Source organism: Pseudopodoces humilis, chromosome 1 (genome assembly GCF_049639895.1).
Source record: "Pseudopodoces humilis isolate 2021_Gansu_Grassland_sample_001 chromosome 1, ASM4963989v1, whole genome shotgun sequence".
Classification (NCBI taxonomy): domain Eukaryota; kingdom Metazoa; phylum Chordata; class Aves; order Passeriformes; family Paridae; genus Pseudopodoces; species Pseudopodoces humilis.
The window spans coordinates 71,413,114-71,440,557 of record NC_142200.1 but is presented as its reverse complement, the minus strand read 5'-3'; the positions used below and the strand labels follow the sequence as shown (position 1 = coordinate 71,440,557).

General features: G+C 39.1%; 1 protein-coding gene across 3 annotated transcripts in view; it reads left to right on the top strand.

Moving 5' to 3' along the window:
* The window catches only part of SEMA5A (semaphorin 5A), a 419,645-nt gene that overhangs the window by 385,114 nt on the left and 7,087 nt on the right, over positions 1-27,444 (top strand). For all 3 annotated transcript variants that reach the window (XM_088054549.1, XM_088054546.1, XM_088054542.1), the window contains 3 exons: positions 8,265-8,483; positions 25,128-25,298; positions 26,678-26,833. In XM_088054549.1, coding sequence (XP_087910675.1) covers positions 8,265-8,483; positions 25,128-25,298; positions 26,678-26,833 — 546 coding nt within the window. The remainder of the gene's footprint in view (positions 1-8,264; positions 8,484-25,127; positions 25,299-26,677; positions 26,834-27,444) is intronic.

Genomic DNA, 27,444 nt, shown 5'->3' with positions numbered 1-27,444 from the left:
GATTAAATGAGAAAGAATATTTTTCTCTTAAGGTAGTGCAGACTGGAAAGTTAACACAAGTAGAAGTAAAGCTACAGGAAGATCTAAATTTAATCTGGTCTGACAGCTGAAATGGCAGCATGTAAGAAAGAAGTATACAAAAGCCAATGCATGACAAGAGAGGAGGTCAGTAGGGCAAACCAGAGAAGAGACAGTTTGTTATAGATCACATTGCTGCAAGAATTTTAAACTTGACATGGAGACACCTCTCTCACCTCTGAAGTCATGATCGTATAAGACCTCTCCTGGAGGTGGATGCATAAGTTGACTCCTGCAGAATCTAATAATATTCTAATATATTATTATTATTACTATTATTATTACTATGATGATTATTACTATTAATAATAATATATTATATTATATATTTTTATATTATTATATAATTATATAATAATATAATATAACCTATTCTATTATATAAATAGAATATTTATAATATTCGAATAATATAATAAACCCTACAATTTGTTAAATAGAGCATTTTTTCAGTGTGCAAGTGATGGGGGCAGGGATGGTGGTTCAGGTGTATTTTTTGCTTGATCAGCTTGAAATTATGTTTGTTTTGTTTTGTTTTGTTTTTGTTGGGTTTTTTGGGGTCTTTTTGGTGTTTTTTGCTTCTGAACATACTCCTGAATACTGACATTGAATACTCCTGAATTTTCTGACATTGTAATTTTTTTGTTGCATCTTGTTGAAGCTGCTGCTATGATTAATTTAGAAATAATTCATCACTGGAGCAATGTATGTGCATGGCCCCAACCCTGTTGCATAGTAATAGAAATATTTATCTGGGTGAAGGATTTTTGCTGAATAATTCCAAAACTACTGAATATTTAAGCACTTTTTATTGAGTACTTGACAGGGCAGAAACTATTATGCATCTGTCTGTTCTTCCTAGTGAGTGCCCCTATGGCTTTGTCATTAATTTGAAGTCATTCTTTGATTCTTTTTGGCCAGTGAGTCTTTAATTGTTCTGTAATGAAAGGGGATATTCAATCAGTGTTCCAAGTGGCTGAATGAAACGATACACTTCTGGTGAAAATAGCACATTTTATTTTGAGGCTGTTTGCATAGCCATTTTTGATTATGGATGTCAGAACAGTATGGAGTGGATCATTTGTTGAGGGAGGGGTGAGGGGGCACCATTTTGACTTACTGATGAGATGAAACTTGCTGACTGCATCTAAACTGCATCTAAACTGCAAGATTCAGGAGCACTTCCCTGCTCCCAGGTTTAGATGTGGGCCAACACACCACCACTACTGCTCCTTGATTTCACTAGAAGAAAATACATGAATAAGAGTCATGTAGAGAGCTGTATCTTTTGAAACAGAGGGAAGTCATGAGAGTGGAAAACCATGAATTGTGGTAGATACCTTCACCATTTCTGTCTAGATAGCAAGAAAAACATTGTAACTTACTTCCACCTGACTGGAGCCTGGATACTGTGAAACATTCTTTTCATTATCTCCATGTTGAATTGTTGCAATTTTCTGGCTTTTACAGAAAGGTAAGTTCTTGCACAGAATGCTTGGCATACCTCATTACCAAAGATGTGTTCTGCAGAGATCAGTTCTCAGTTCCTTGCAGATAGGAGCCATTTGTTAGAAATCTTCTCATTGCCTGTAATCTCCCACAGTGCAACTATAGTCACACCATGTTAAACAGAATAAAGTTTCACTGTCAGATGCTAGCAAAGCAAACTTTGCAGTCTGAGCTTAGAGATAGAACTTCTTGCCAGAAACCCACTAGACTCCTCCTGAGTGTGGTAAGATTTCTATCTCAATCAAGTAAGCAGTAGTATTTGCGGACTGTATTCATGCTTTTCTGATTTGAAGTTTGATTAAGAGGGAAGAAAAATGAATCTTGTTCCCTGCCTCTGGGTTTTCATATAGTGCTCAGGTAGGAAAGAGACAGCTATTTCAAATAAACTGAAAGAGATTGTGTACATTGTTGTACATTTTAATGCACTGTCTGTAAAATCCAGCATCCAGAATCTAGAAATTACATTACCCTAGGCTTTAGTATGTGTTTATGAAACATATTAAATAACTACATTAAACATGCTGGTTCTCTGTGAGATTATCTGATACATAAACAGTAATAATTTTATTGAAAACATAATTTTTTAACCCATGGATAAATATTTCAGAAAGTATGAGGTTGCCTGTTATTACTAGGTTGAATTTATCTTACCAAAGTCTAGACTCTGTAGCAGTGTACAGAGAGAGCTTCAGCACCCTGAGGAATGAAGGATCCATTGAAGATAAGCATTTGATATAATGGGTGCAGTTCACCCTCTGGAGATAGATACTGCCAACTTTCCATGGTGTACAATGCAGACAGCAATGATGGGCTTAGACAAGACACTTGACTTTGACATGGCCAGGGTTAGACCAGGTTAACTTCCAAAAAATTAACAAAGACAATAGCTCTAATTTCAGTCATTTTAGTCTTAAAGAGTCTTTTGTTTGTTTGTTTCCCCAGATACCTGGAAATCTGCACCTAGATTCATAGTTCTTGCTGCTTCCTCTATCTCAAACCTCGTAATAATAGTTATTTTTGAAGGCAGGATGTGAATTTGTCTGAATTACTCTTCTAGGGGCAATGATCTGTTGTGAAAAGTTTGATTAAATCTTTCCTTGTGTTACCCACAGGAAATCTATAGTGTATTCAGATTTTTTTTACAAATAGAACATGTGCTGATAATCAGGAATGTTCTGTAGTCAGGAGGAGTACATTTTGAGATGTTACCACTTATACTGTCATACTGAAGCTAAGCTTTGGTATGCTGAGTAAGAACATAATGAATTCTGGAAGTTAGAACTGAATTTGATGAGAAATTCAAGTTTGCTTGACAAAGCACAACTCAGTGGAACTTTGGGGTTAAATACTTAAACACAGAAAAGCTATATAAAAAAAAAAAAGTTATCATGCTAACATGATATCCTCCATCTGCATACTCTTTCAGTTTTTAAAATATGCTGTCTTTGCATTGCATTAATGTTTGCCATTACATTTTACTATTTCAATTTTACTATGTTTTGGAAGTTTATCATTTTTATAACTTATAGGTATTTAGGCCTGAATATATAAGTTTTATGCTTCAAGAATATTGTCAAATAACTTGCCGACTGTTGCGTCACACAACAACATGGCCTGAGAGTGACCAGCACGTCTTCAGCCCAGAGTGCACAACAAAAACTCTAGGCAGATGAAAGACAAGGGATGGGTCTTTGTTTGGCGCTCCAGGAAGTTTATTCACTGAAGAGGGTCCAGGGACAAAGAAAACTGGGTGGAGGGGGCAGATTGGAGTGTCAGTGTCCAATGGGAGCAGGGAAAAATGGTGCAGAGGTGGAGTTAGGGACAGGAACAACCAATAGGAAAACAGGGGTGGAGGACTGCAGCAAACTGGGGCCAATGGGGATTGAGGAAGGGAGAACATTTTAGGGAACATAAGGTAAGTGGGGGATGAACAGGGTGACATAAACTTGGTAAACCAGTAAGGGGGCAGACTTAACAATTCATTAACATATAACTGAGAGAGAGGCCTTCTCTCACCCCAACCTCAGGAGGTGTTACTTGTTACCTCCTCTCCAGGGCTGAGGGATGGGGATTTTAGTCATTGGCCCTTGGGCCTCCACAGGAGACGATCTTTAGAAAGTGACAACTCTGAAACAATCTTTGTTTATCCTTTTTACCTCTGCACTTCAAGCAGTGTTTTATGCTGTCATTTAGAAATGATTCAGGACACCTGAATTTTGGCTTCAGATTATCTTTTCCTAAAGTCATTAACCTAGACTGCTTCAATAATTCAATTTTCTTTGTAAGGTCGGAACTGGAGGACAAATCAGTCAAATAATATAATGTATCAGGTGTCATGTCCACTTCTGTCTTACTTAGGGCTGTATTACTCAGCTACAGGCTAGACTAGGGAATTACTATTCCCTAGTCTATGTGCTTTAATAGAGACTCACTTTTAAGGCAAATTAATTGAACTTGGTTGAGAGTGCTTCTGTTTTCAAGCAGAATCAGGCCTGCCAAAGTCTCATTACAGGCTTTTGAAAGGGCTGATTTTTTTCTCCTGTGCCAGTCAGGGCAGGTGACTTTCATGTTAACATGTCATTCATTACTTGTGGATTTATGAAGCTATTTTAATTCAATCAAAAACTTTTAAAACTTTACTTATATATCATCAAATCATCTTGGTTTATATCAGAATTTTGTAAATTAATTGAGCAATGGTTGTCAGTTATATTTGCATTATGCAATAAGTAAATAATCAGCAGAGCAGTATTAATTTTTCTGTAATTTTACTGATAATGAATGTGTCATAAAGGTTGGATCAGAATTTGACTTACCGATGTTCTGTCTGTCTTGGGAAAACTATTCATTAGTTTATTGATGCAGACTGATAATTCTCTTTATGGATTTTTACAACTATCTCTGTAGATGGGCTTTAAATAAGGGCGACTAAGATTTTGTTTTGGCAACTAGACCTTTGCTGCTGCCATGCTAAGGGCATTTGCCTTTGCATCCTGGTTTGGCTTTATATATATTTATCATGGGAGCAGTAAGCTGAGAAAAGCAGCTTAATGCTGGATTTTGTTGGGTGGCACAATCTGGTTTCTGTCCCTGGAGTTGGAGATAGAACAATCTGAAAATGGCCCAAACTGCAAACAGAAGAAGCAAGCAAGAAAACCACAGTTTAATGAGACAAGATGGAGTTTTCAGTTTTGTACCACTTGCTCTGAAAGATTCTTTTCTATTTATGCCTTCTCCTGTTGAATTTGATGTAAACTGTGATAAGGTTAAGACTTGGTTCTTGTTACTTTCTGAATAATTTTTGCTTGAACAAATGCTACAATGTAATATTTTGATTAATTTTATATTGCTCCCCATCCCCTCTACCACCTCAGTTAATAAACAGGACTTCTCAGCTGAAGAACTCAGGAATTGGTTCCAGAGCCCCAGATGGGCTCCCTACCAGTATTGACTGGAGGGGAAGAATCTTTCCTTAATCTTCTGGAAAAACTTTTCCTAATGTAACCCAAACACCTTCTTTTCCACAAGGGCACATTTCAGGCTCACATTCAGCTTCCTGTCCTCCAGAACCCCAAGATCTGTCTCTGCAGAGCTGCTTTCTAGGTGGTTGCCCTCAAAGTATGATTGCATGGGCTTGTCTTGTGCAGATTCAAGACTGCATTTTCCCCAATTGAACTCCATGAGGTTTCTCTCTGCTTTGTCAAAGTGTGACACAACCCTTTGGTTAATCAGTCAGTCTTCAGAGTCAAGGCAAACTTGTCCAGGTCATTAATGATAGTGTTAAGCAGGATTGAACCTCACGACTTTTCTGCAGCTGGCCTCTTAATGGTTCATCATTTTCCTCTGGGCCTAGTTGCTCAGCCGGTTTTCAACACGTTCCACTTATTCAACACTGTCCACTTATCAAGCTCATACTTTGTTGACTTGTCTAGCAAGAAGTTATGAGAATCAGTGTTAAAACCCATGCTCAAGTTGAGATAAGAAATGTCCACTCTTCTTCCCCCATCTGTGCACCTTGTCCCCCTTGTAAAAGGCTGTAACGTTGTTCAAGGGCTATATAGAACAGTATTTCCAGAATGCATCTGATCTTGTCACTTTCCATGCTGTTAATGACATAATGCTAATTTTTTATTGTGTAGTTATTAGAAAATTCTAAAAGCCCCTTTATGAACACTGTATTAACTACTGTAAAACTGTGAATAGACTGGTCCTTATAATAATTTTTTTAATGCTTTGGAAAGAAGAAAATTCAGGGGCATTACTGCAGACCAAATTCCACACTGAAAAGATTCTTTGGAATATTTTTCTGTTTCAGATCTAAACTACCTTAGAGCTTTCCCTTAGAAGATTCCACTCCCCAGTCCCCATTCACAAGAAATCTAATACCATAATGTCAGATAAGGTCACACATTTTCCTCAGGACTTAAAAAGCTACACATATCCTGCAAAAATATCTTCAAAATATTCTAGTATTCTTATGAAGTGATATACCCTGCAGTGATTTATGAATGGAATGACTGGCAGTCTGGTCTGATTAATACTTTTTTCACTGTTTGCATTGCATTAATTTAATAACTTTAAAAAAATCCTTGACTTAGAATTCTGGTATAAAATATACTATTATTTTGTTCTCACAGCTCACTGTGTACATAAGTTGAGAATTTCCATGACCAGAGTGATACCAAATTGAAAAAAAAGGTGTTACAGAGCAGGAAAGTGGACCTGTAATCATTATTCACATTCTATTTCTCTGTACTTGCTCCCTTCTTTACATTTGAATATGTATTATATTTTTTGAAATACTACTTTTAATATCTGTGTAATAGAATCTGGTTCAGTGTGAGAGAAATAGTTACCCTCTAAAATTCCTGAAAATTTTTATCCATTTTTAGTCATTTTTCTATTGCAATTCTGCTGTTTTATTATTCATTTCACCAGTTTCTTATTACCAGTATTTCTGTGTCAATGCATCATCATTCCATGCAATAGCATGTTTTCAAGTTGGAAAAAAAATATGCACACCCTCCTCTACTTTGAGATGAATGTGAATGTATTTCTTGGGGAAGAAGTTAAGCAGTGTTACTAATGCCATAATCATGGATAGAAATAGGGTGGACACTGCAAATAAGAGGCTCCTTCATCATGCTTATGCAGAATGCTGATCCTGTTCAGTGCAGAACTGCTGTTGGGCAGACTCTTCACAGTATTATTTCTGTGGGTCCTCATGGCATTGTTCAGTAAATCTTCCAATCCTTTATCTCCATTTCATACTTCCACAGTGCCTATGCCTATGGGTAGAGCACAAAACAATTTCTTAAGAATAGAAATTTGTGCTGCAGTTAGAGATGCAAACAATCCCCTGCATTTCTCCACTGTTGATGATACAGTTCATCTGTACTTATGTTGGCAATACTGGTCACATCCTCTTCTGGCTGAAGTACCATTCACAGGACCTTCTCTCATCACAGCTACTTAAATAAGTACTTTCAATAAAAGCAGCAGTTATTGGTCCATCAATCAGAGTTTCCACTGTGAAAGGTGAACTGCTTTGGCAACAATAGGAAATCCTAGTAATGTTGGTGGAGATGCTTAGTAATGATGCTTAGAGGTAAGGCTACAGCTCAAGAGTGATTTCGGTCTTGTGCTTAGTACAGTTGAAGGAGTCTTTTCTCATGCAGGACCAAGCCTCAAAGTGACAGAGGTACTCAAATGAGCTGCAGATTATTAGAACTTCACCCAGGACTATATCCAGGTCTATTGGTTGAATGTTGTGAAGATGATCTGTGTGTCCCCTCTCACCGATAAATTGCAGACTTCATCCTTTGCTGTTCAATCTAATGCCTTTTCTCTGTACTAAACTTAGAAATATGTTTTTTAAAAAGGAATTTTCTATGGGGCAGATGTGTGTGTGTCTCCAAAAAGCTGATTTCCATAGTTTATATGTGGCCTAGAACAGTTCAACTCAGTGGAAAATAAAGTGTTTCTTAAAGTGACAAAACACTGCTTTTCACAAAAGGACAGTTTTGCTAGACTTTATGGAATTATTAGTGGACACTATCTAAAGTCTGAATATGGCTAGTGCATGTACAGTGCATGGGATACCCATAAGCCTCTGTGCACAGCCAGCAGCAGTGAAGGCTGGGTGGATTGAGTGGGCAGAGTCCTGCAGGAAGACCAGGAGAGCTGGCTAGATGAGTGGTCACAGGAAGCTCAATCCTGTGTCCTTTGTCACCTTTTTCCTGTAAAACAGAAGAAATTATGTATATGTAATATATTTGGAGATTTTCTGATGGTAATTCCTGTGCAAGAGAGAAATAATTTTTATCATTCTTCATTGAGTCAATGCAGCCGTAAAGTTTTAACTGTCTTGGATGCAACTCTTCACTGTACTTCTGTGTGATTATGAACTTTTTATTATGGAACAGATTTTTGAGAATAAAGTTAGATCGTGATTGTGAGACTAAAGGACAAAACCCTCCTGTGATTATGAAATTTTTATTATGGAACAGATTTTTGAGAATAAAGTTAGATCGTGATTGTGAGACTAAAGGACAAAACCCTCCTGTTCATATTACTTGCTATTAGAAGTCCAGAAGTAAATTTGAAGAGGAAAAGGTTGTTTTGGAGTGAGATACTGTTTTAATTCAGTATTACTTTTTCAATCCTTATTTTATTAGGATTGTCAGGGGACTTCTTGCATTCTGGAAGATACTCTGCTCATACCATCAATGGTGCCTGGTCACCCTGGTCTCCGTGGTCTCAGTGCAGTCGTGACTGCAGTAGAGGTATCCGGAATCGCAAACGGGTCTGCAGCAATCCTGAGCCCAAGTATGGGGGACTTCCTTGCCTTGGCCCATCTCTAGAGTACCAGGAATGCAACATTTTACCTTGCCCAGGTAGGTTTCAAATGTAATTAAAGAAGTGAAAATAAGATAGCTCATCTTCAAGGTTTTGCAATATTTGGTTTGGAGTTCTTCTATTTTAGTTGGTGAGTTTTGGGTTTGTTTTCGTTCTTAAATCAATTACAGTTCAAGTTTACTTTTATAATATAAGTGAATTTGGGTAATATTTCCATGTGATGTCAATAAATTTATCATCATAATATCATCATAGTATTAACAGCTCTGTCTTTTTTCACTTGTGAGATTGACTGTAAAAATATAATTTTAGTATGTAAACTTATAGAGAAAAAAAATACATAAGAATTCTGGCAAGATATGAGAAATCTGTCCTAGTCTTTATTTAAACTCAAAATATCATTGTCATCACAGTGGTTGCTGGTATTAAATCTTTTATAGCTTTTTAGTATAGAGCCACCAGCAAATAAGGTTCATAACTGATCACCAAACTAGATGGTTATTCAAATACTCCATAAAGATTGTTCTTGGAATCTTGAGTTTCCCCTTAATTTAAAGTTGTTTTATGATTTCATGAAAATGATTACAAGTAAAATATATGTTTACACAAAACTACTCTGGATTAAAAATCATTGTTGTATCTCCGACCTATGGTGAAAAAAATCTTGGTTTCAGTCATGTCTCACCCTTCATAAAACAGACATTCAAACTGAAATGATTTCGAGCTTTACAGAGGCATTGTGAGAAAAGAAAGGGGAAAGATATAGGAGAATACATGACGAAAAGAAGGTGCTATTGGTTTAGGAAGAGAGCATTCAAGGATAGGAAACCACAGAGAGGAAGAAGGAAAGAAGACTGAAAGACTCAATTCTTTACAGCAGCAACAAGTAAATTTAGAAATAAACTTTCATACCTCTTTTATTGTATCAATTATCAATATTGTATCAAGTATACAATTTAATTGTATCAATTATTGTATTGTATCAATTCCACCTCTCTTTTATTGAAGAGAGGTGGAAGGGAACCAACAGAGAGCCAGCATTTTTCAGACAATTAGGAAATTGTGGTCCAAGTCTTCTCCATGTGAGCACAACCCTAGTGCATGATCTGATTCATTAGTTCCCATTAGTATGGAATCATAGCGCCTTACTTTTTCCAGAATAATAAAATGATAAACAATTCTGTTTCATGTAACTGTACTGCTCAAATAGTTTGGCAGTAATTTATTAAGCCAAAGATTTAGAAGACTGTTGTACCAACGTGGGCAAACCTTCCCAGGGATGTATGCAGTAGGTGAATCAACCTAGAACATAGCAACTCCTTATTGGCTCCTGCTTCCCTTGCAAACAGAATGTCTCCCTTTGCAAGAGGGAGGATATAGGACATTGCCTTGAGCTTCCTTGGAAGTATGTGTGTGGTGTGGTATGAAGTACCAGCTCTGCTCACAAGCTCTGAGATATCTGATTGTATCACCATACTGAAGTAACTGAAATACATTCATTAAATGGACACAAATTATCTATATAATGGGGCTAGATTTGTGGTTCAGCCCTTGCTGCTGATTTTCAAATTAAATTTTGTCTTGAATATTTGGGGATTTTTTTTAAAAATTTAAGTCAAAATTTTCAGAAGTGGTATTTTTATTAAGCTCTGCAGCTATTCAGTGTTACATTTTTGAAAGAAATTGTTTTAGCCACTAAAACACACTTACAAGTTTGTTGTAGAGGCTCTAGTTTTTTATGAGATAAACAATACCTCAGACTAAAAAACATCAATTTTAAGGTGAAAGTTAAAACTGCACTTTGAATTTGAAAATATTTTAAAAGATGAATTGATATAAAGTGTGGTGGACCTTTCTGAAGGGAGAAGTGGTGCCCTAATCTATCTAATAATTTTATTTAGAGACAAGTTTTATTTTTCTTTTCAGAGCAAAACAAATTTGAATAAAGATGTAGAGAATGAATTAAGTATTTAGATATATCAAAGCTTGCAACAAGGAATCACAAAGTTCCTCAGCTACAGAAATACTGTTTGCCAGTAATTAAGAAAAAAATATAGGAGACTAAATCAGATCTCAGATAAATCTGAAGGGAAAACTTTGCAAGAACTAGATGTAATTGATTTTTTTTTTTTGAGACATGGGATAAAATATTATTGCAGAATAAGGCTTATCCATAAATTAGGCCTGATTATGAACTTGTAGGAAGGAAGTAAATTCTTATTGGAGAAGCGCACCAATAAATTTGAATTCTCTTAATTTTTAATGGAAGAGACAGAAGGGCTAAGGAATGTGAGGGGATTTTGTTCTGACCTTGACCTGAAAGTATTTTCCCTAGTACTAGAATTAAAATTGCAGCAAAGAATTTGATGCTGTCTAAGATTTTCCTGAGCTCCCTCAGGGTAAGAACAGCTTCACATGCACCTTTCTGGTACAGAGCCCTTTAGTAACATTCCAGCCCAGTCATTATACTTCCAGAAATATTCTGGTTAGCAGGCAGAGGCGCGATGGAAGCCATAAAGAACCCTTTCTGCCACTGCAAGCTCAGTTCTGCTTTGCTTCCTCTTCTGCTTATTGCAGGCAGGATCAACCCCTCGTGATGTAAACTGCTGAGAATGGGGAGTGATAGAGAAATATACTGAGTGATATTTAAGTGGTGTTTAAGTCATGCTGAAAGTCAGTAGGACTTTATACTTCTCAGTGAATTAATCTGGGCTGTGTCATCCTCTCCTAGTGCTCTGAAGGACTAAAAGAAAAAGCCCATGGAGCAATCAAAGTGTACAAGTTTACCCTGTTTGGTTAAGTGTCTTGCAACACTTGCAGCATCTTAAATATACTTATTAATATATTGTCTTGGTTCTAGAAGACAGGTGTCTGCTAGGGAGAGTAGGAGCCTCCCTTGGGATGAAAGAATGTAGACCCCCTCCCTCCGAATTATTATAAATTTGAAATCAAGGGGCTTTCAGGCAGAGATCTGGGGATAGGAATAACAGTTCTTTACTAGTATAACCAGGCAAACAAACAAACAATAACTACAGCAATAACAAGAACACAGAACCAGGGACCCCGGGACAGCTCTCTCAGCTGAGATGGGATGGGGGAGAGGTTTTGTTTTTCACAAACCCCTCGGGCAGTCAGTCCCGGTGCTCCTGCAGGGCTCCGAGGAACAGTCGGCTGGAAACAGCAGGGATGAGCTGAGATCCTGGGCCGGTGGATGAGGTGTATCAGCAGCTCTGCGGCGGTGGCTGCCACACGTCCCGGCAGGGCAGGGGGTGCGAGGCCACCAGCCAAGAGGGGAGAAGGAGAAGAAGCAACTGCTCCGTCTGGGTGATGGCGAAAATCCCTTCTCTCCACCGCAGCAGCTCCGCGCCCCAGCACACGAACGTCCTTCCCCGAAGCCGAAGAAAAGCCAGCTAAAAACTGTCCCCACCCTCCTTTTCTGCCCCCTTCCCCCCCCCCCCCCCCCCCCCCCCCCCGCCCTGGGCCCGGCTACTCTTTGTCCGTTGTCAATCACCCCTAAGTACCGGTAGTTAGGTTGCCCCAGCACATAATGGGTAAAAATTCCCCGGGCAGGCCAGAACGACAAAACAAACAAAAAAAAAAAGGACACCTAACCCTCAACATATATTAATAAACAGAAATTGATGGCTAAATGCAGGATTCGAGAACTTAAAAAATTACTGAAGTTATCTAGACTTTGCCTTCAGTAAGTTCAATTAAACCTTTTTTAAGCCTGAAGAGGAGAGAAAAACTGAATTTTTTCTGCAGTAGTAAATGGTCCACTGATGAGGAGATTGGTAGTGTTATAAATGCAAAGGCAGATTTGGGTTAAATAAAAAACAATTTATTATAAAACAATTTCTATAAAAAAATAAACAATGAGGAAAAACCACAATAAAACAAACAGCGCAGCGCTGGGTGGACAGGGGTCTATACCCAAAGGTATAGGTGTTCCCAAATCCACGAAGGAGGGTAGACTGTCCGGGGTTTTTATAGGGATTTTTAGCCTTGAGGCCAAATTCCAGGCAGGCACCATTCACCAACGGTCCTTGATTGTTGTATGAATTGATTTCCTGGCGTTGGAGAATAGAGTCAAATGGACGTCCGGACAGAGTCTCCTCATATGTAAAGAAGTTCTGGGTGTTTCTTGATTTCATTGTGGTTCAGGCCATCTGGATGGGATGGTTGGATCCAGGTTGGAGCTGATGGATATCTCGGCTGGACTTTTTCCTTTTGTCTACCTGATGGCTTCCCCCAACGGTAGCCTGCAAGGCGGGGTGTTCAGGTCCGGTGATGAGTATCTCGTCGGAGCCTCTCCTTGTTAGCTTGATGATTCATGTCCTGTCTATTCTTTTCCGTTGATGGGCACCGAGCCTGTCCCTGTCAGCTTGATGATCCTTGTCCTGTCTATTCTTTTTCGTTGATGGGCGCCGGCTAGGATCGTTATCCTTTGAGTGGGAATTCGCGACTAGATCTGGGAAGGGCTTGTGGGCCATACTGTACTTTATATTTTATATCATTATTGTTATATACATTTATTTAGATTTCTACGAATTTTTACAAGTTCATTTCTCACAGTAGCAGTCACTGAGCCTTTTGCTCATAGTATTTGAAAGCTGAATATATAATAGTAAATTGAACAGTGTCAGAAATTGTATCCAGGTCCTGGAAAATTATTTGTCTGTATTGTTCAAGTTTTAGAATGATCCCTCATACAATTTTTGCCTTCAAATAAATATCACTCTCCCAAATAAGCTGCAGAAATAGTTTGTGAGCCAGTATAGGGCAAAGGCATGTTCTCAGTCCTGTTTCCATCTGGCTAAGCTACTTTGAGGGGCAGGAGAATTTGAACTATTGTCTTGCCCTAGCAAATTAAGCTTTGAACCTGTGCCTTAGCTCTTTTTTATGTCTCAGAGATATGAATAGCATTAAGCTGACAAGAACAGAGCTGAACAGCCTCAATAACTATGGAAAGGATCTGTGAATGCTCACTGACATTTGTTTTCTTTGAGTTACTAATCTTCAGTCAATAATAAAAGGAATCTAGAATCAGTCATATCAGGGTTTTGTTATCCTTCGGGGTTTGCAGGATATTTACATCATGAAGAGAAATAGGTGATGATGTTGTTTGAATGATAAATTCTTCAAATCTAAAAAAAATTTACAGGAATTTGCTGAGTATAAGATCTGTTTGCCTGACAATAAAACAACTAAACCTAAAGAACACTGTCCTAGTTCATAGTATTGCAGAAGAATCAGTTATCTCTGTAGAAAAAGACAACTTTTCTTCATTTGTGTTTTGTTTTGTTTGTTGTTGCCTTCTCTTATATTCCTTTGCATAGGGACATGGGGACACTTGGCTGATGTGCCTTAATTAGACATTTAAAGAAGAACTGTGCAAGCACCACTGAGTAGCATAAGCCACAGGTCTTCTTTCTTCTGCTCAGGGCATGGTGGAGGATTTTGGTTTTGGGATCTTACCAATTTCAGATTTTTATTCTAGTAGTTCTAGTTTAGTTTAGTTGTGACATTTTAGCTGAGAAGATCTGAATAAATTTATATATCACTAAACATGCTAGTAACAGTAATGAGTTTCAGATATACAAAAATCCCTGAGACTATTTAAGCTATTTATGAATCCCCTAAAGCCAACTGCTTTTTATTTAGTTTAGTTTTTTATTATTGTTTTCTTCTTTATTGTTTTCATTTCCTCCTATTATTTTTTTCTTTGAACTAATTCTTGGCCACAAAAAAACAAGAATGTATTTAAAATAATAAAATTAATCCTGCGGTAGTTTCATAAATCAGGAGGAAAAAAAAATACTTCAGGAAATGGAGCCTGAAGCCTATCTCATAATATGCACTGATCTCTCTAGACTGCTTCTATAGCCAGCAAGAAGAGGGATGAACTGCTCTTTGAAGCAAGTGTTAGTTTTCTGACTTAAAAGTCTCAGTTACAGACTTAAACCCAAGTGGACCCATAGATTTTTTTATTGTTCTTTTCTTAGAATCATTTGTTTGCCTTGTGCTTCTGCATTGCACTGTTTTGACTATTTGTGTCATCCAGCATTGCTTTTATGAATAAAAAGTATCACAGAAATAAGACTGCCTTTTTAAACTATGATGTAAAAATTGTTCTTTTCCCACACTGAAACACACAGCAGTATCCCACAGGACTGTAAGAATACAGTAGACTAAGTGAGGCGGAATGGCGGAATGGCGGAATCCCTAAGTGTCTGAAAGGGAGTAGTAGGCTGCCCAACATAAAGACAGTTTATAAAAGAGCCTGCAATTCCATCTGTGTTCTCATGAAAGCAGGTGAGGTCAGTGTGTCTACCCACACTTCCTTGTAAAACCCAAAGTGCATCTTGGAAATTCTCGAGTTGTGTGGATGTTTTGTCTTGGGATCTCAGGAGATCCCATTTCTGTACACTGTTTCTTCCTGGCACATCCTCTTCCCTATGGCATATGGATTTTTTATTACAGTGAAGATATACATACTAACCTCAACAATGGCCAGTGGGCAAAAAGTTGTTTGCTTTACTGTAAAGGAAAGAGCACTGTTTGATAGCACCCTCCTAGCCAAAAAGAGCCTTCTTCCTAAAGGGACCAGCTTCAGCAAATTGACTGAAAATGTAGACTCTTTAAATTTTTCAATGTGGAACTACTTTAATGACGTTCTTTTGTCCAACATCTCTATGAAATTGTTATTTAAAGAAACAGTAGTGACTGGAACTTTCCTTGCTGCTTTGTATTTTTCCTCCTATAAGAGGCAGAAATTAATGGCTCCATGACAAAAGTTAAAAACCACAAAAACAGATGGTGCTGTGTTGCTAAGCAACTCAAAGATGAAAGAAACCACAGAGTTCTATTTAGGTCTTGTAAAAACTCAAGCAGTAAATACCCACTTCTTTGATCTTATTTAACCATGATGATACTGTGATAAATGTAACCTTAGATAAAAATTCGTGAAAGAATAAATAAGTATATAACTAGATTTATAGCAATGTAAAAAGTATATAAAATATAGTGTGGCCGAAGAATTTCCCCAAACCCAGCAGTAACTACCCATTCAGGCGGTAACGACCCTAGGCGACGTTCATCAGCCTGAAAGAAAAAGCAGGACACGAATGATTAAGCTAAACAAAGAAAGGAGCCAGGCCGAGATGGCTATCGACTCCACACCGCACCTGGGCACCCCTCCCTGCAAACCCCAACTGAAGATGCAAACAGGCCGGACAATAAGTGGAAGCCCAGCCGAGATATCTGTCGACTCCACACCGGACTTGGATACTTCACTCTGAGAGCCCAAACCGAAAATGAAATCAAGGAACACTCAGAACTTCTTTACATATGAGGAGACTCTGCCCGGACGTCTATTTGACTCTATTCTCCAACGCCAGGAAATCAATTCATCCAACAATCAAAGTGAATGGTGAATGGTGCCTGCCTGGAATTTGGCCTCAGGACACAAAATCCCTATAAAAACCCCAGACAGTCTACCCTCCTTCGTGGATTTGGGAACACCTATACCTTTGGGTATAGACCCCTGTCCACCCAGCGCTGCGCTGTTTGTTTTATTGTGGTTTTTCCTCATTGTTTATTTTTATAAAAATTGTTTTATAATAAATTGTTCTTTTATTTAACCCAAATTTGCCTTTGCATTTATAACAGATTGGTGCCGTGACTCGGATCGGAGAAACTGCGGGGAATCTCACTGCCCAGGACGGGTACCCCCGCTGATTTTGGCGGCCTGGTGAGTTGAGAGCCCCCGTAGTTCATTCCGATATCCGAACCAAATTTAGGCTGAGATAAAAACCACAATAAAAAGGAAAAGGATCCGGATCGGAGAGCTCGGGAAGGCACGGAGCCTTCGGGAAGCCGCGGCTTGCTTTGCTCGTAAAACGTCTAGTGTGCACAAAGACACCCACGCAGGAAAATAGCTGTAAGTACTGCTGGTTGAGTGGGCGATCGGGCGAGTGTGTGAGACGTGATCTGATCACGAAGCGAGTGCGGACTTCAAGGTCGCGTTTCCATCCTCCCGCGAGGGAATTGGCCGGCCGCGAAGGAAGCGATACAGAGTGAAAGCTTTTTTTTTTTCTCTCGACACACACTCGTAAAACCTGAGGCCAAAGGGTGTCTCGGGAACTGATCGCAAGGAACTAAAAGGGGAAGGATACGTCTTGTCGAGCTCGAGAATTGGTAAACCCTTTTAGTTAACGGACCCAGGTAGAGGTCCAGGAGAGGATCAAAAAGTACCGATTACAAGAGACCTCAGCTCAGCTCGCTGAAAGGTGAGTATCGGCAAATTTTGATTCCTAGAGTAAGTACACAACGCAGAAACAGATATCGACTCCCGGAGAAGTCGAAGAAAGGTAAGAAAATATATTTGCGAAGTATGGGGCAGAAAAAGAGTAAGCTTCAAGGAAGAAGCACAGGAAAAGATTCCTCCGATCAGGGGGAGGAATCACCAGACATCCCACTGGAAAGTCCCTTGGGGTGGATGCTAAAACACTGGGAAGATTGTCCCCAGAGGAAGGGGAAATCAAAGGAGAAATTAATACATTATTGTATGGAGGTTTGGGGAGGACAGGAGTTGAGAAGTCACCTCACTTGGCCAGTGTTAGGCACATTTGAAAAATGGACGTGTAATAAGTTATTCTCCTATGTGGAGAACAAGGTCCCCTCAGATCCTGAGGAGAGGGAATATGCTAAGCTCTGGGTAAATGTCAGAGTAGGGCTATTTCCAATAAAACAAAAAGAAAAACGTGAGTCGAGAGCTGAGTCCTGGGAACCCCTCGATCACTTACCACCCCCGTATCGAGGACCAGCGGGACCTTCCTCTGCAGATCAAGTGGTGCCCTCAGCACCCTTGGGCCCCCGAGACCAACCCACTGAGATACGTGTGTCCCAAGCGGGAGACTCGGGGCCAGCAGCGATGCCGGCAGCCCTTCCCCTTTCCCCGCCTGTAAACACCGTAACCACAGCAACCTCCTCGGAGGTTTTTCCTGCACAAGGCTGGGGATCACCCTATCCGTCCCTGCCGGTCCAGCCGCCACAACCGGGACCATCCCATACAACGGAGGGGATTCCTCCCTTCAGCCGGGTGGCGGCAGAATTCCCACAATTGATAACAGGGAGGCAACCCACAATCACCAATTCCCCTCCCGCAAGTAGAACCCGTTTGAGAGCGAGAATGATAGATAATGAATGGGGAGAGAGTGAAGAGGGGCACCGGTTGTTCCCTCTTAGGGAAGTACCGACGGCCCCGGGAGTGATCGGTTTTGTGAATGTCCCCCTTAACTCTGGAGATATAAGGGCATTTAAAAAAGAGATGGGGCGGTTGTTGGATGACCCTTTTTGGTATGGCTGAGAGGTTAGATGAATTTTTAGGGAGTAGTATTTATACCTTTGACGATCTTATGGCAATCCTGAGATCATTGTTTAATCAGGAGGAAAGGGAGATGATTAAACAAGCCGGTATCAGAGACTGGGACAGACGCAATCCACAGGGGATGCCAGGTAACCAGAAATGGCCTAGTGTAAGCCCGAGCTGGAATGCACAGACGGAAGAAGGCAGACAGAACATGATGGATTTAAGGAGCATAATTGTACAAGGTATAAGAGAAGCGGTCCCTAGGGGCCAAAATATTAGCAAAATTTTTAGAGAATGTCAAGGAAAAGAGGAACCACCCACTGAATAGATCGAGAGATTACGGCGAAGTTTACAGATTTACTCTGGGACTGACCCGAACTCTCCTGTGGGGGAGGTTCTGTTAAAAACACAATTCGTTGCTAAATCTTAGAAAGACATTAAGAGAAAATTAGAAAAGATCAAGGGGTGGCAAGATAAAAGCCTCCAGGAGCTCCTAAGATAAGCTCAAAAAGTATACATGAGGAGAGAAGATGAGAAACAGAAATTGCAAGCTAAGATTTTAGTAACTGCGGTAAAAGAGGTCCAGAAACAAGAGCAGATGCAGGGTAAGTTTAAAACACTACCCGGAAAAAGTCGAGGTTCTCACCGGGCAGCCCCGGCCCCACGGAGAGAGCCCCCTGAATGCTACTACTGTAAACAGGTAAGACACGCTCAGCGGAGTTGTAAACAAAGAATAAAAGATGAGAAAATTTTTCAAGAAGATTAGGGGTGTCAGGGGCTCTTTAATTTGGGGACCGGAACATCCAAGGAGCCCTTGATAAAATTAAAAGTGAGACCCCAACGACAGGAGGTAAGTTTTCTTGTGGATACTGGGGCAGAGAGAAGTACCCTGCAGAAATTGCCATACGGATGTGCGGCTAGCAGAGAAAAAGTTTTTGTAATCGGTGCAAAGGGAGACCCCTTTGAAGTGCCTGTAATAAAAGATGTAGAAATAGAATCTGAAAATAAAATTTGCTTAGGAAATTTACTATTAGTGGAAGAAGCAGATTACAATTTGTTGGGAAGGGACATGATTGTCACTTTAAGAATTAATATCATGATTAAAAATTCTAAATTGGTGGTAAAAATATTTAAGTTGACTCCTAAAGATGAGAAGAAAATAAACCCTGAAGTATGGCATTCAAAGAGAGAGGTAGGAAAGCTAGATATCAAACCTATCAAAATAGAAATCGAGAACTCTGAAGACCCTATAAGGGTTAAACAATATCCCATCCCGATGGAAGGGAGAAGGGGGTTGAAACAAATAATTGATGACCTCCTAAAAGGGGGTACTTTAGAACCTTGCATGTCTCAACATAACACCCCCATCCTGGCTGTAAAGAAGACGGATGGCAGCTTCCGATTAGTCCAGGACCTACGAGCGGTAAACGCTAAGACCCGGACTAGATTCCCGGTGGTGGCCAACCCCTATACTTTACTAAATAGACTCACACCAGAAGATGTGTGGTATAGTGTGATTGATTTGAAAGATGCTTTTTGGACTTCCCCTCTGGATGAAAGGAGTAGAGATTATTTTGCATTTCAGTGGGAGGACCCAGATACAAACCGTAAGCAACAGCTAAGGTGGACGGTCCTCCCCCAGGGGTTTGTGGAGTCTCCGAACCTTTTCGGACAAGCTTTAGAACAAATGTTAACCCAATTTGCTCTTGAGGACAGGACAAAGCTTTCGCAGTATGTAGATGACTTGCTAATAGCTGGACCGACTGAAGAGAGTGTGAGGAAAAGCACGATTGCCTTGTTAAACTTTCTAGGAAAGAAAGGTTTGAAAGTATCAAAATCCAAGCTGCAATTCACAGAGCCTGAAATAAAATACCTCAGACATTGGATATCTCAAGGGAAAAAAATTAGACCCGGAGAGAGTAGCAGGCATCCTTGCATTGCCTGCACCAAAAACAAAAAGGCAAATTTAGACAAATTCTAGGGCTCTTGGGATATTGCAGGCAGTGGATTGAGAGTTTCAGTGAAAAAGTAAAGTTTTTGTATGAAAGATTAAACACTGACAGGCTGAAGTAGACTGAACAGGATGAGTCTAATTTCCAGAAATTAAAAACTGTTCTTATGACTGCCCCGGTACTAACTCTACCAGATATGAATAAAGAATTCCAGTTGTTTGTGAATGTGAGTAAACAAACAGCACAGGGAGTCCTGACTCAGGAATGGGCAGACAAAAGGAAGCCTATAGGCTTCAAAGATCTTAGATCCAATCAGTCGGGGTTGGCCTACGTGTTTACAAGCAATTGTAGCAGTGGCTCTGTTAGTGGGAGAAGCAAAGAAAATAACTTTTCCTCCCCTGGTAGTTTACACTCCCCACGATGTGAGAAACATATTGCAGCAAAAAGCAGAGAAGTGGCTGACTGATTCCAGGCTTCTAAAATATGAAGCCATCTTAATCAGCTCACCCGGTTTGGAATTGAAAACCACTGCACAAAAATCCTGCTCAGTTTCTATTCAGAAAAATTAGTACATGATTGTTCTAAAATCGTAGAGCTGCAGACCAGATAAGTTACATCAACGCAAACTGTGATTGTTTTCCATTTATACATTTTAAATGTGCTTATTGTAAAAAAATTTGAGTAACCCACTGTTGGGGAGAGTACAAACCTAAGGGATTGTGTACCGATTGTCTGACTAAAGAACAGGAGCTGACTAGCCGTTTCTTAATACTTGTCACCCGGGCGGGGTTTTTAGAACTTAACTCTCCTGAGTGGTACCTGCTTTTTCAAAAGGGGATTAGAGGTAAACTAGACTCCAAGGCAGAAACTTTAGAAATTGAGTGCCAAAAGACAGTCAAGGTACCGAGCAGGACAGACACAATTAAGTCGTCTCGGTGGGCTGCTTTCAAGAGAAGGTACGCCATAAGGACTACAAGGGCCCCTGAAGAATATCCTTGCTGCCGAGAAGATGGTAATCCCCGCCGTATATTTCTATACAGGCGAAGGGCAAGGCAGAGGGATACACCGGTGGGGAATCCTGACTGTCCTGAGTCTAGCCATGTGCTTGACCAAGGGAATGAGTCCCAAGGTACCTCCGGGGGAGCGTCTCCTGGGGAAGTGTGAGCAGTGTCAGACTGCCACAGATACCAGACGAATAGTTAACTACTGTCCTCCGGAACGTTGTTTGTCTAACAGCACTCAGTATAATCTTTGTGAATTAAAGGGGGAGGTCTAGTGTTACCACTCAGGGGCAAGTTTTAAGGACGGACAGTCTAAAACTCCTATGAGAAAAAAAACTAAAGCTACCCACTTCAGGTATAGGAGAGAAGTGGGAATGCTCCCTCCAATTCCAATCTGCAGCCAATGTAACAAAACTGTCTGGATAGGAAGAAAAAGACAATCCACCTTTTTAGCATATTATAAAGTTAACCCTTTATGTTACAATAAAGCAAACTTAAAAATGTGTACCAGGGGGGGAAAGTGTATTGAGAAGGTAAAAATTTAAAACATGAAGAAAAAGCCTCTTTTAATAATGAACCGATAATTCTTGATTTGTTAAAAAGTGATGATGACCGAGTATGTTTGCAATTCGACCAAGTGTTCTGCTTCTACAGAGATGAGGAAGGGATGGACCCTGAAAACAAAATAAACATAACCTGTCACAAGAATATTGTGAGAATTCGTTAACGGACTGGGAAGAAAATGAATGTGAGTGAAAATTATAGTCCTTCCCCCATAGAATTGAATAAAATAACACGAATTTTTAATGTGATGGATTATTAGGCGGGGGACTGTGATAAATGTAACCTTAAATAAAAATTCGTGAAAGAATAAATAAGTATATAACTAGATTTATAGCAATGTAAAAAGTATATAAAATATAGTGTGGCCGAAGAATTTCCCCAAACCCAGCAGTAACTACCCATTCAGGCGGTAACGACCCTAGGCGACGTTCATCAGCCTGAAAGAAAAAGCAGGACACGAACGATTAAGCTAAACAAAGAAAGGAGCCAGGCCGAGATGGCTATCGACTCCACACCGCACCTGGGCACCCCTCCCTGCAAACCCCAACTGAAGATGCAAACAGGCCGGACAATAAGTGGAAGCCCAGCCGAGATATCTGTCGACTCCACACCGGACTTGGATACTTCACTCTGAGAGCCCAAACCGAAAATGAAATCAAGGAACACTCAGAACTTCTTTACATATGAGGAGACTCTGCCCGGACGTCTATTTGACTCTATTCTCCAACGCCAGGAAATCAATTCATCCAACAATCAAGGACCCTTGGTGAATGGTGCCTGCCTGGAATTTGGCCTCAGGACACAAAATCCCTATAAAAACCCCAGACAGTCTACCCTCCTTCGTGGATTTGGGAACACCTATACCTTTGGGTATAGACCCCTGTCCACCCAGCGCTGCGCTGTTTGTTTTATTGTGGTTTTTCCTCATTGTTTATTTTTATAAAAATTGTTTTATAATAAATTGTTCTTTTATTTAACCCAAATTTGCCTTTGCATTTATAACAATACCTTATTATCCTCTGTTACTGAAAAGAAAATGTTCTGGGGACTTTGTAAAAGTGGTAGTTACAATAGTCCTTGAAAGGTTAGAGGCAGCTAAAAAAAACCCCAACAGTTACAATTGCACTGTTCAGCTCAACTAGGATCAAATCTAACATAGTCTATTATATTTGTTCTTCCCCACCTTCTCCAGACCCACTTCTCCTTTTACATCTGAAGACACATTACAGCCATGATCACTGCAGTTGTGGAACATGGTGTTCCTGGGTGTCACATCAGTCTCTGTGTTCTCAGCCACCTGTAGATCGATGGCAATTTCAAATGCAGGTGCATTTGTAATTCTCACTCTGGTCTATTGAAAAATAAGTAGGAAAGTGCTGGGGGTCACTGCCTCCATTACAATGAATGATGCACTGGCAGTGTTTGCAGACAATTTATGTTCTGTGTAGATAATCTTAGGCAGAATCAATTCTGTTTCATGAAGATCTATATGTTGCAGCAGACATGCCTCTGATCATTCATTTGAGCTAGTCAAAGATCACTTAAAAGAAAAATAGAAAACAAGAAAAAAGGGAGTATCTAGAATGGTAAAGCCTTAATATCATATGAAATAAAAAGCTTGGGTAACAGCTTCTGCTTTTATTTGACATTATTTAAAAAAAAAAAAAGGAGGCAAGTTCTGAATAAAAGATACGATGTCTTGAAATTGTTATAAAATTATACAGTATACTTCATCTGCACTGAAGACAACCTATGGCTTTCTTTGATATGAGTTTGCATAATATTGTATTAATAGAGTTATCTCAGGCAAAAAGACATGTTTGTTTTCCAGTATGAATAAGAAAAATATGAGTAAGAGAGCAAGTCAGATACTCTAATGAGATACAGTATTTATTTGTGATAGGTAGTATAAAACTCTCTCATGCATGATGATTTGTTGTATGATGCAGAAATCACTGAATTCCTTAATAATGGAAATAATTTATTTAAATTGCGTACTTGGAATGTAGTACCAGATTATAGAAATCCTGTCTGCCAAATCAGACTTCAGATAAATTAGTTGCAAGAGTTTTCACGACTACAGTTCTTAGCAAGGAAATGCCAAGTCTATGCTTTCTTGATGTTTAAGATGGTCTTGCAAACAAACAAAATAGGGAATAAAATGCAGTATATTCAACAACTTCAGCTATAGGATTAGTAAATAGTCTTTGGTATGAAGTCGTGAATTATCTGTTTGATTAGCAATTGAGAACCTGAAGCTCTACTATATCTGAAATGACATTAAAAATGCATGTATAGCTTTTAATAGAAAAATTCTAGCTCATTTTCTCACTGTTGAAGAATTTGCATAGAAATCATTCTACTCAACTTAGCAAGTGCATTTGTGATATGCAATCCTGCAAAGCCAAAATGATTATTTTTTTTTAATGTTCTACATCTCATCTAAGAGAAAATCTAAAAGCAAATACCACATAGATATTTTCATTGTAAGCTAATTTTTTTAAGATTTGTAACCTTTTTTTTTTTTTTTTGTGGTAAGAGGTAATGATGGAATAGCATTTCAGAAAACCAGTAGAAACTATTCCTTGAAAGGCTGTTTCATTAATTTGAACAGGAAAGAGCAAAAAGACATGGTAAATAATTTACTTCCATAAGAATTCAAGTGATAACACTTTAAATAGAGGTTTGAAAACAAATTTATTTCTTGTAAGATATAAAAATTTTGAAAGTTTAGATTTTGTCTCTTTTTTGAAAAAACAAACAAACAAACAAAAAAATAAAAAAATCCCAGACTGAGATTCTTTGCAGAAGGAATACTTCCCTGGGGAAGTACATCTGACTTCATTGTGTACAAATTGCAGGTACAAAGGCTTTGGCAAATGGGTTGCAATGTGGCTGTGAATACCAGAAATACATCGTGGAGCAGTAGCTTTAATAAAAGAGGTTCAAAGGAGCTAGGCTGGTGAAGGCAACGAGGTGAACTTTAATTTAAATCTTGGCTAGTGGCCATGTGTCATAAACCATACGAAAAATGGGTCTCCCATGAAATCCAGCCTACATTTCAGAAGAATGCTGTGAAAACTCTGACAAGAGGTTGACATACTTGAATTAGTAAATGCAAAAGGGGGTAGGGAGGGGAAGGTAAATAATATTTATTCTTCAAAAACTTGTTTTAGAAACTTAAAGTGGCAACTCCTTTTTGTCGATGTGTGTTGCTTTTTTTAAACTTCTGCCATTGTTCTACTTCTGACATCTATGGTAGAGCTGTGTTAAGACTGTAACATTATATTGGCCCATCAAATCCTACAACTGTGTTAGATCATTTGAAATGGGTTGTAGGGTTAAGGCAATCCACCTGGGTTGTGAAACAAATTCTGGATTCCTCCATCCTTCTGTTGCTATTATTTGCCTAAGTTTTATTTCTATCAATAAAAAACTACTCTGAGCTTACAATATTTCTGCAAAACAAGCTTTGGTATTTTGTTTCCTCAAAACTGAGAAAAGAAAAGGAAAAGGAAAAAAAAATATTTTTGCCCTTAAAAATGTTATGATAATCACTTAAAATGTCTTATATGTATGGGTAATTTTGTTAGGCTTTTCCAGCATACCAGGGCCTTTTAAAATTAAATTGCATTGTGATTAAATTTGTGGGAGCTATGTTCAGTGGCAGCTAAAAATATCCAGTAATTTCAGTTGGCCATGAATTAGATCTGCGGAATATGACAAAGATGAGCTGGATTATGTCACATCTCACATCAGCTTGGAAAAATACAGTATTCTTTGTCTTTTCAGTGGATGGAGGCTGGTCTTGTTGGTCATCTTGGTCAAAGTGCTCAGCAACATGTGGAGGAGGGCATTACATGAGAACCCGCTCCTGCACAAACCCAGCCCCAGCATATGGAGGTGATATCTGCCTTGGCCTGCACACTGAAGAAGCACTCTGCAACACACAGCCATGTCCGGGTATCACAAATTGGCCCAAACATCTTTGTTCTTTATGTGCCCCAGAATAAGGCATTCCCAGTTAGGCATCGTGATGTCTTTAATCAATTATTCAGAAGCAAATAATTTCTATACCTTATTAAGTGCACAGTCAGCTCTTAGATGCTACAATGTTACAGTAAAGTACTAGCATAATATGTTCTACAGGACACTACCTCCTTCCTCCCTCTTTAAAAATTAAAATCTAAATTACTATATCTGAATCTGGATTAAGTAAAATTGTGTAAAATTTGAAGTGGACCATGCAAATTCTTTATGAGACCTTTAATAAAAATATCACAAAGAAGTGCTTTTGTTACAACACCAAACATTCACAGCAATAAAATTGCTGAGGATAATATTCAACACATGTTATTACTAGGTCCTCCAGGTAGATAATGTTTGCCCTGTTTTCATATAAAACACAGAGAAAACTTCCATGGTCCTTGTAAAATTCCTTCTTCAACTTTAGAAGTCAAGGAACAAAAACCTGACCTTTTTAAATGACCGTGGAATGCTTAGTAGATGAAATGTCTCCTTCTAGTTGTATGGTGTTATGGATCATGTCTATTTCTGTAACTTTGATTCTGCCTTTTGACTCAGTTTTAAAGAAAACTAATATTTTTTAAATGTATTTTAAGTGAGAAATTGAGATTAAAACCGCATAAACTTTCATTTATTGGTAATTAGTGGATTACAAGCAACAGCAAAAGTAAAGAAGCAGCTCTGATGCCACACTGTATTACTTGCTTCACTTAGAGCTCCTGGACTTCATAGCAAAAGTTTTTTGTTCATATGATGAGGCAGTGCATGTCCCATGAGTTTGAATGGATCATATTACTTGTTACGATTCTTTCCTTTTCTAGGCACTACGTATGTTCCAGCAGAATAAAAGTACCTACTTTGTCAAAATTAAAGCAGATTGGGTTAAAAAAAAAAAAAAGCCAAGCATAGAAATCAGTTGATTATTTGATTTTTTTGAGACAAATTGTGTACATTCCTATGCAGAAGTTGCATAGCTGCCTTGAAATCCTTTTAAGGCATCTTTGAAGTTTCAGAGCTGGGGTATTCATTGTACTGGTATTGTAGCTATTTCTCTTGTTGTGCACTTATATTCTACCACCATTTTCCTATAAATGACAGTTTGCAAACATTCATAAATAATGTCTTCATCTTATTTTGACCTGCCTGTGACCCAAATTTTGGAGCAGATGCAGAACGGAGGTGAAGGCTGGTTTGATTCATCTTGGTTCAAGAAATTCTGTCCTAACTCAGAAAAACAAGCTGTTTCTTTGTCACGCAGCACACTTGAACTCCTTAATCACAGTGTCTGCATGTGTGTCCCTCTCTGCCTGTTGCAGACAGCTGGTCTGAGTGGTCCGAGTGGTCTGACTGTGACTTGTCTGGCTTCCAGACCCGTGCTCGACAGTGCGTCATTTTGTTTCCTGTGGGCAGCCAGTGCACAGGGAACGCCACAGAGAGCCGAGCCTGTGCTGTGGACTCCAACTTTATACAAGGTGGGATCAGCTGGCTCCTTGAAGGATTAGTTTTCAGGTTTCAGGACCAAGGCATAGCACTGTTCCAGACTGCACTGTACAGATCCATGAGCTGAAGAAGAACTTGCCTTTTGTGAGCACAAGGATGTTGGTCTACTATATAGAGACAGTGTTGTTAGATCTGGTGTCTACATAAAAATCTGTCCCATGGCACCCAGTGCTGTGGAGCTGTCCCTGCTGACACTGCCTGAGACTTTGGTTAGTCACTGTCACAGTATTCTGCAGGTCTCTCCCATTCTACTTGGTAGCTGGGGATGAGTACACACAGCAAGCAAAAATTGTTTTTTATTTTAAGTGTTTTTGAGATTTGGATTATTAAAGAAACATTGCTGTAGTTTTTCTGGTTTGCATGTACAAAATGGGTGCTGTGGTTGTTAATCTGGAAATAATTTCAGAGAGTGCCTTACATTAATAACTGCTCAGAAAGGTAAATACTATTAGCTTTGCCTCTAGTCCTTATCTCCCATGACTGCTAAGTACACCATGGACAGTCATGTTATGTATTAGACTATAGTATTTGTTGAAACTCAGGATTGTACTTTTGTTTTTAAATCACAGGAGTCATTTAAATC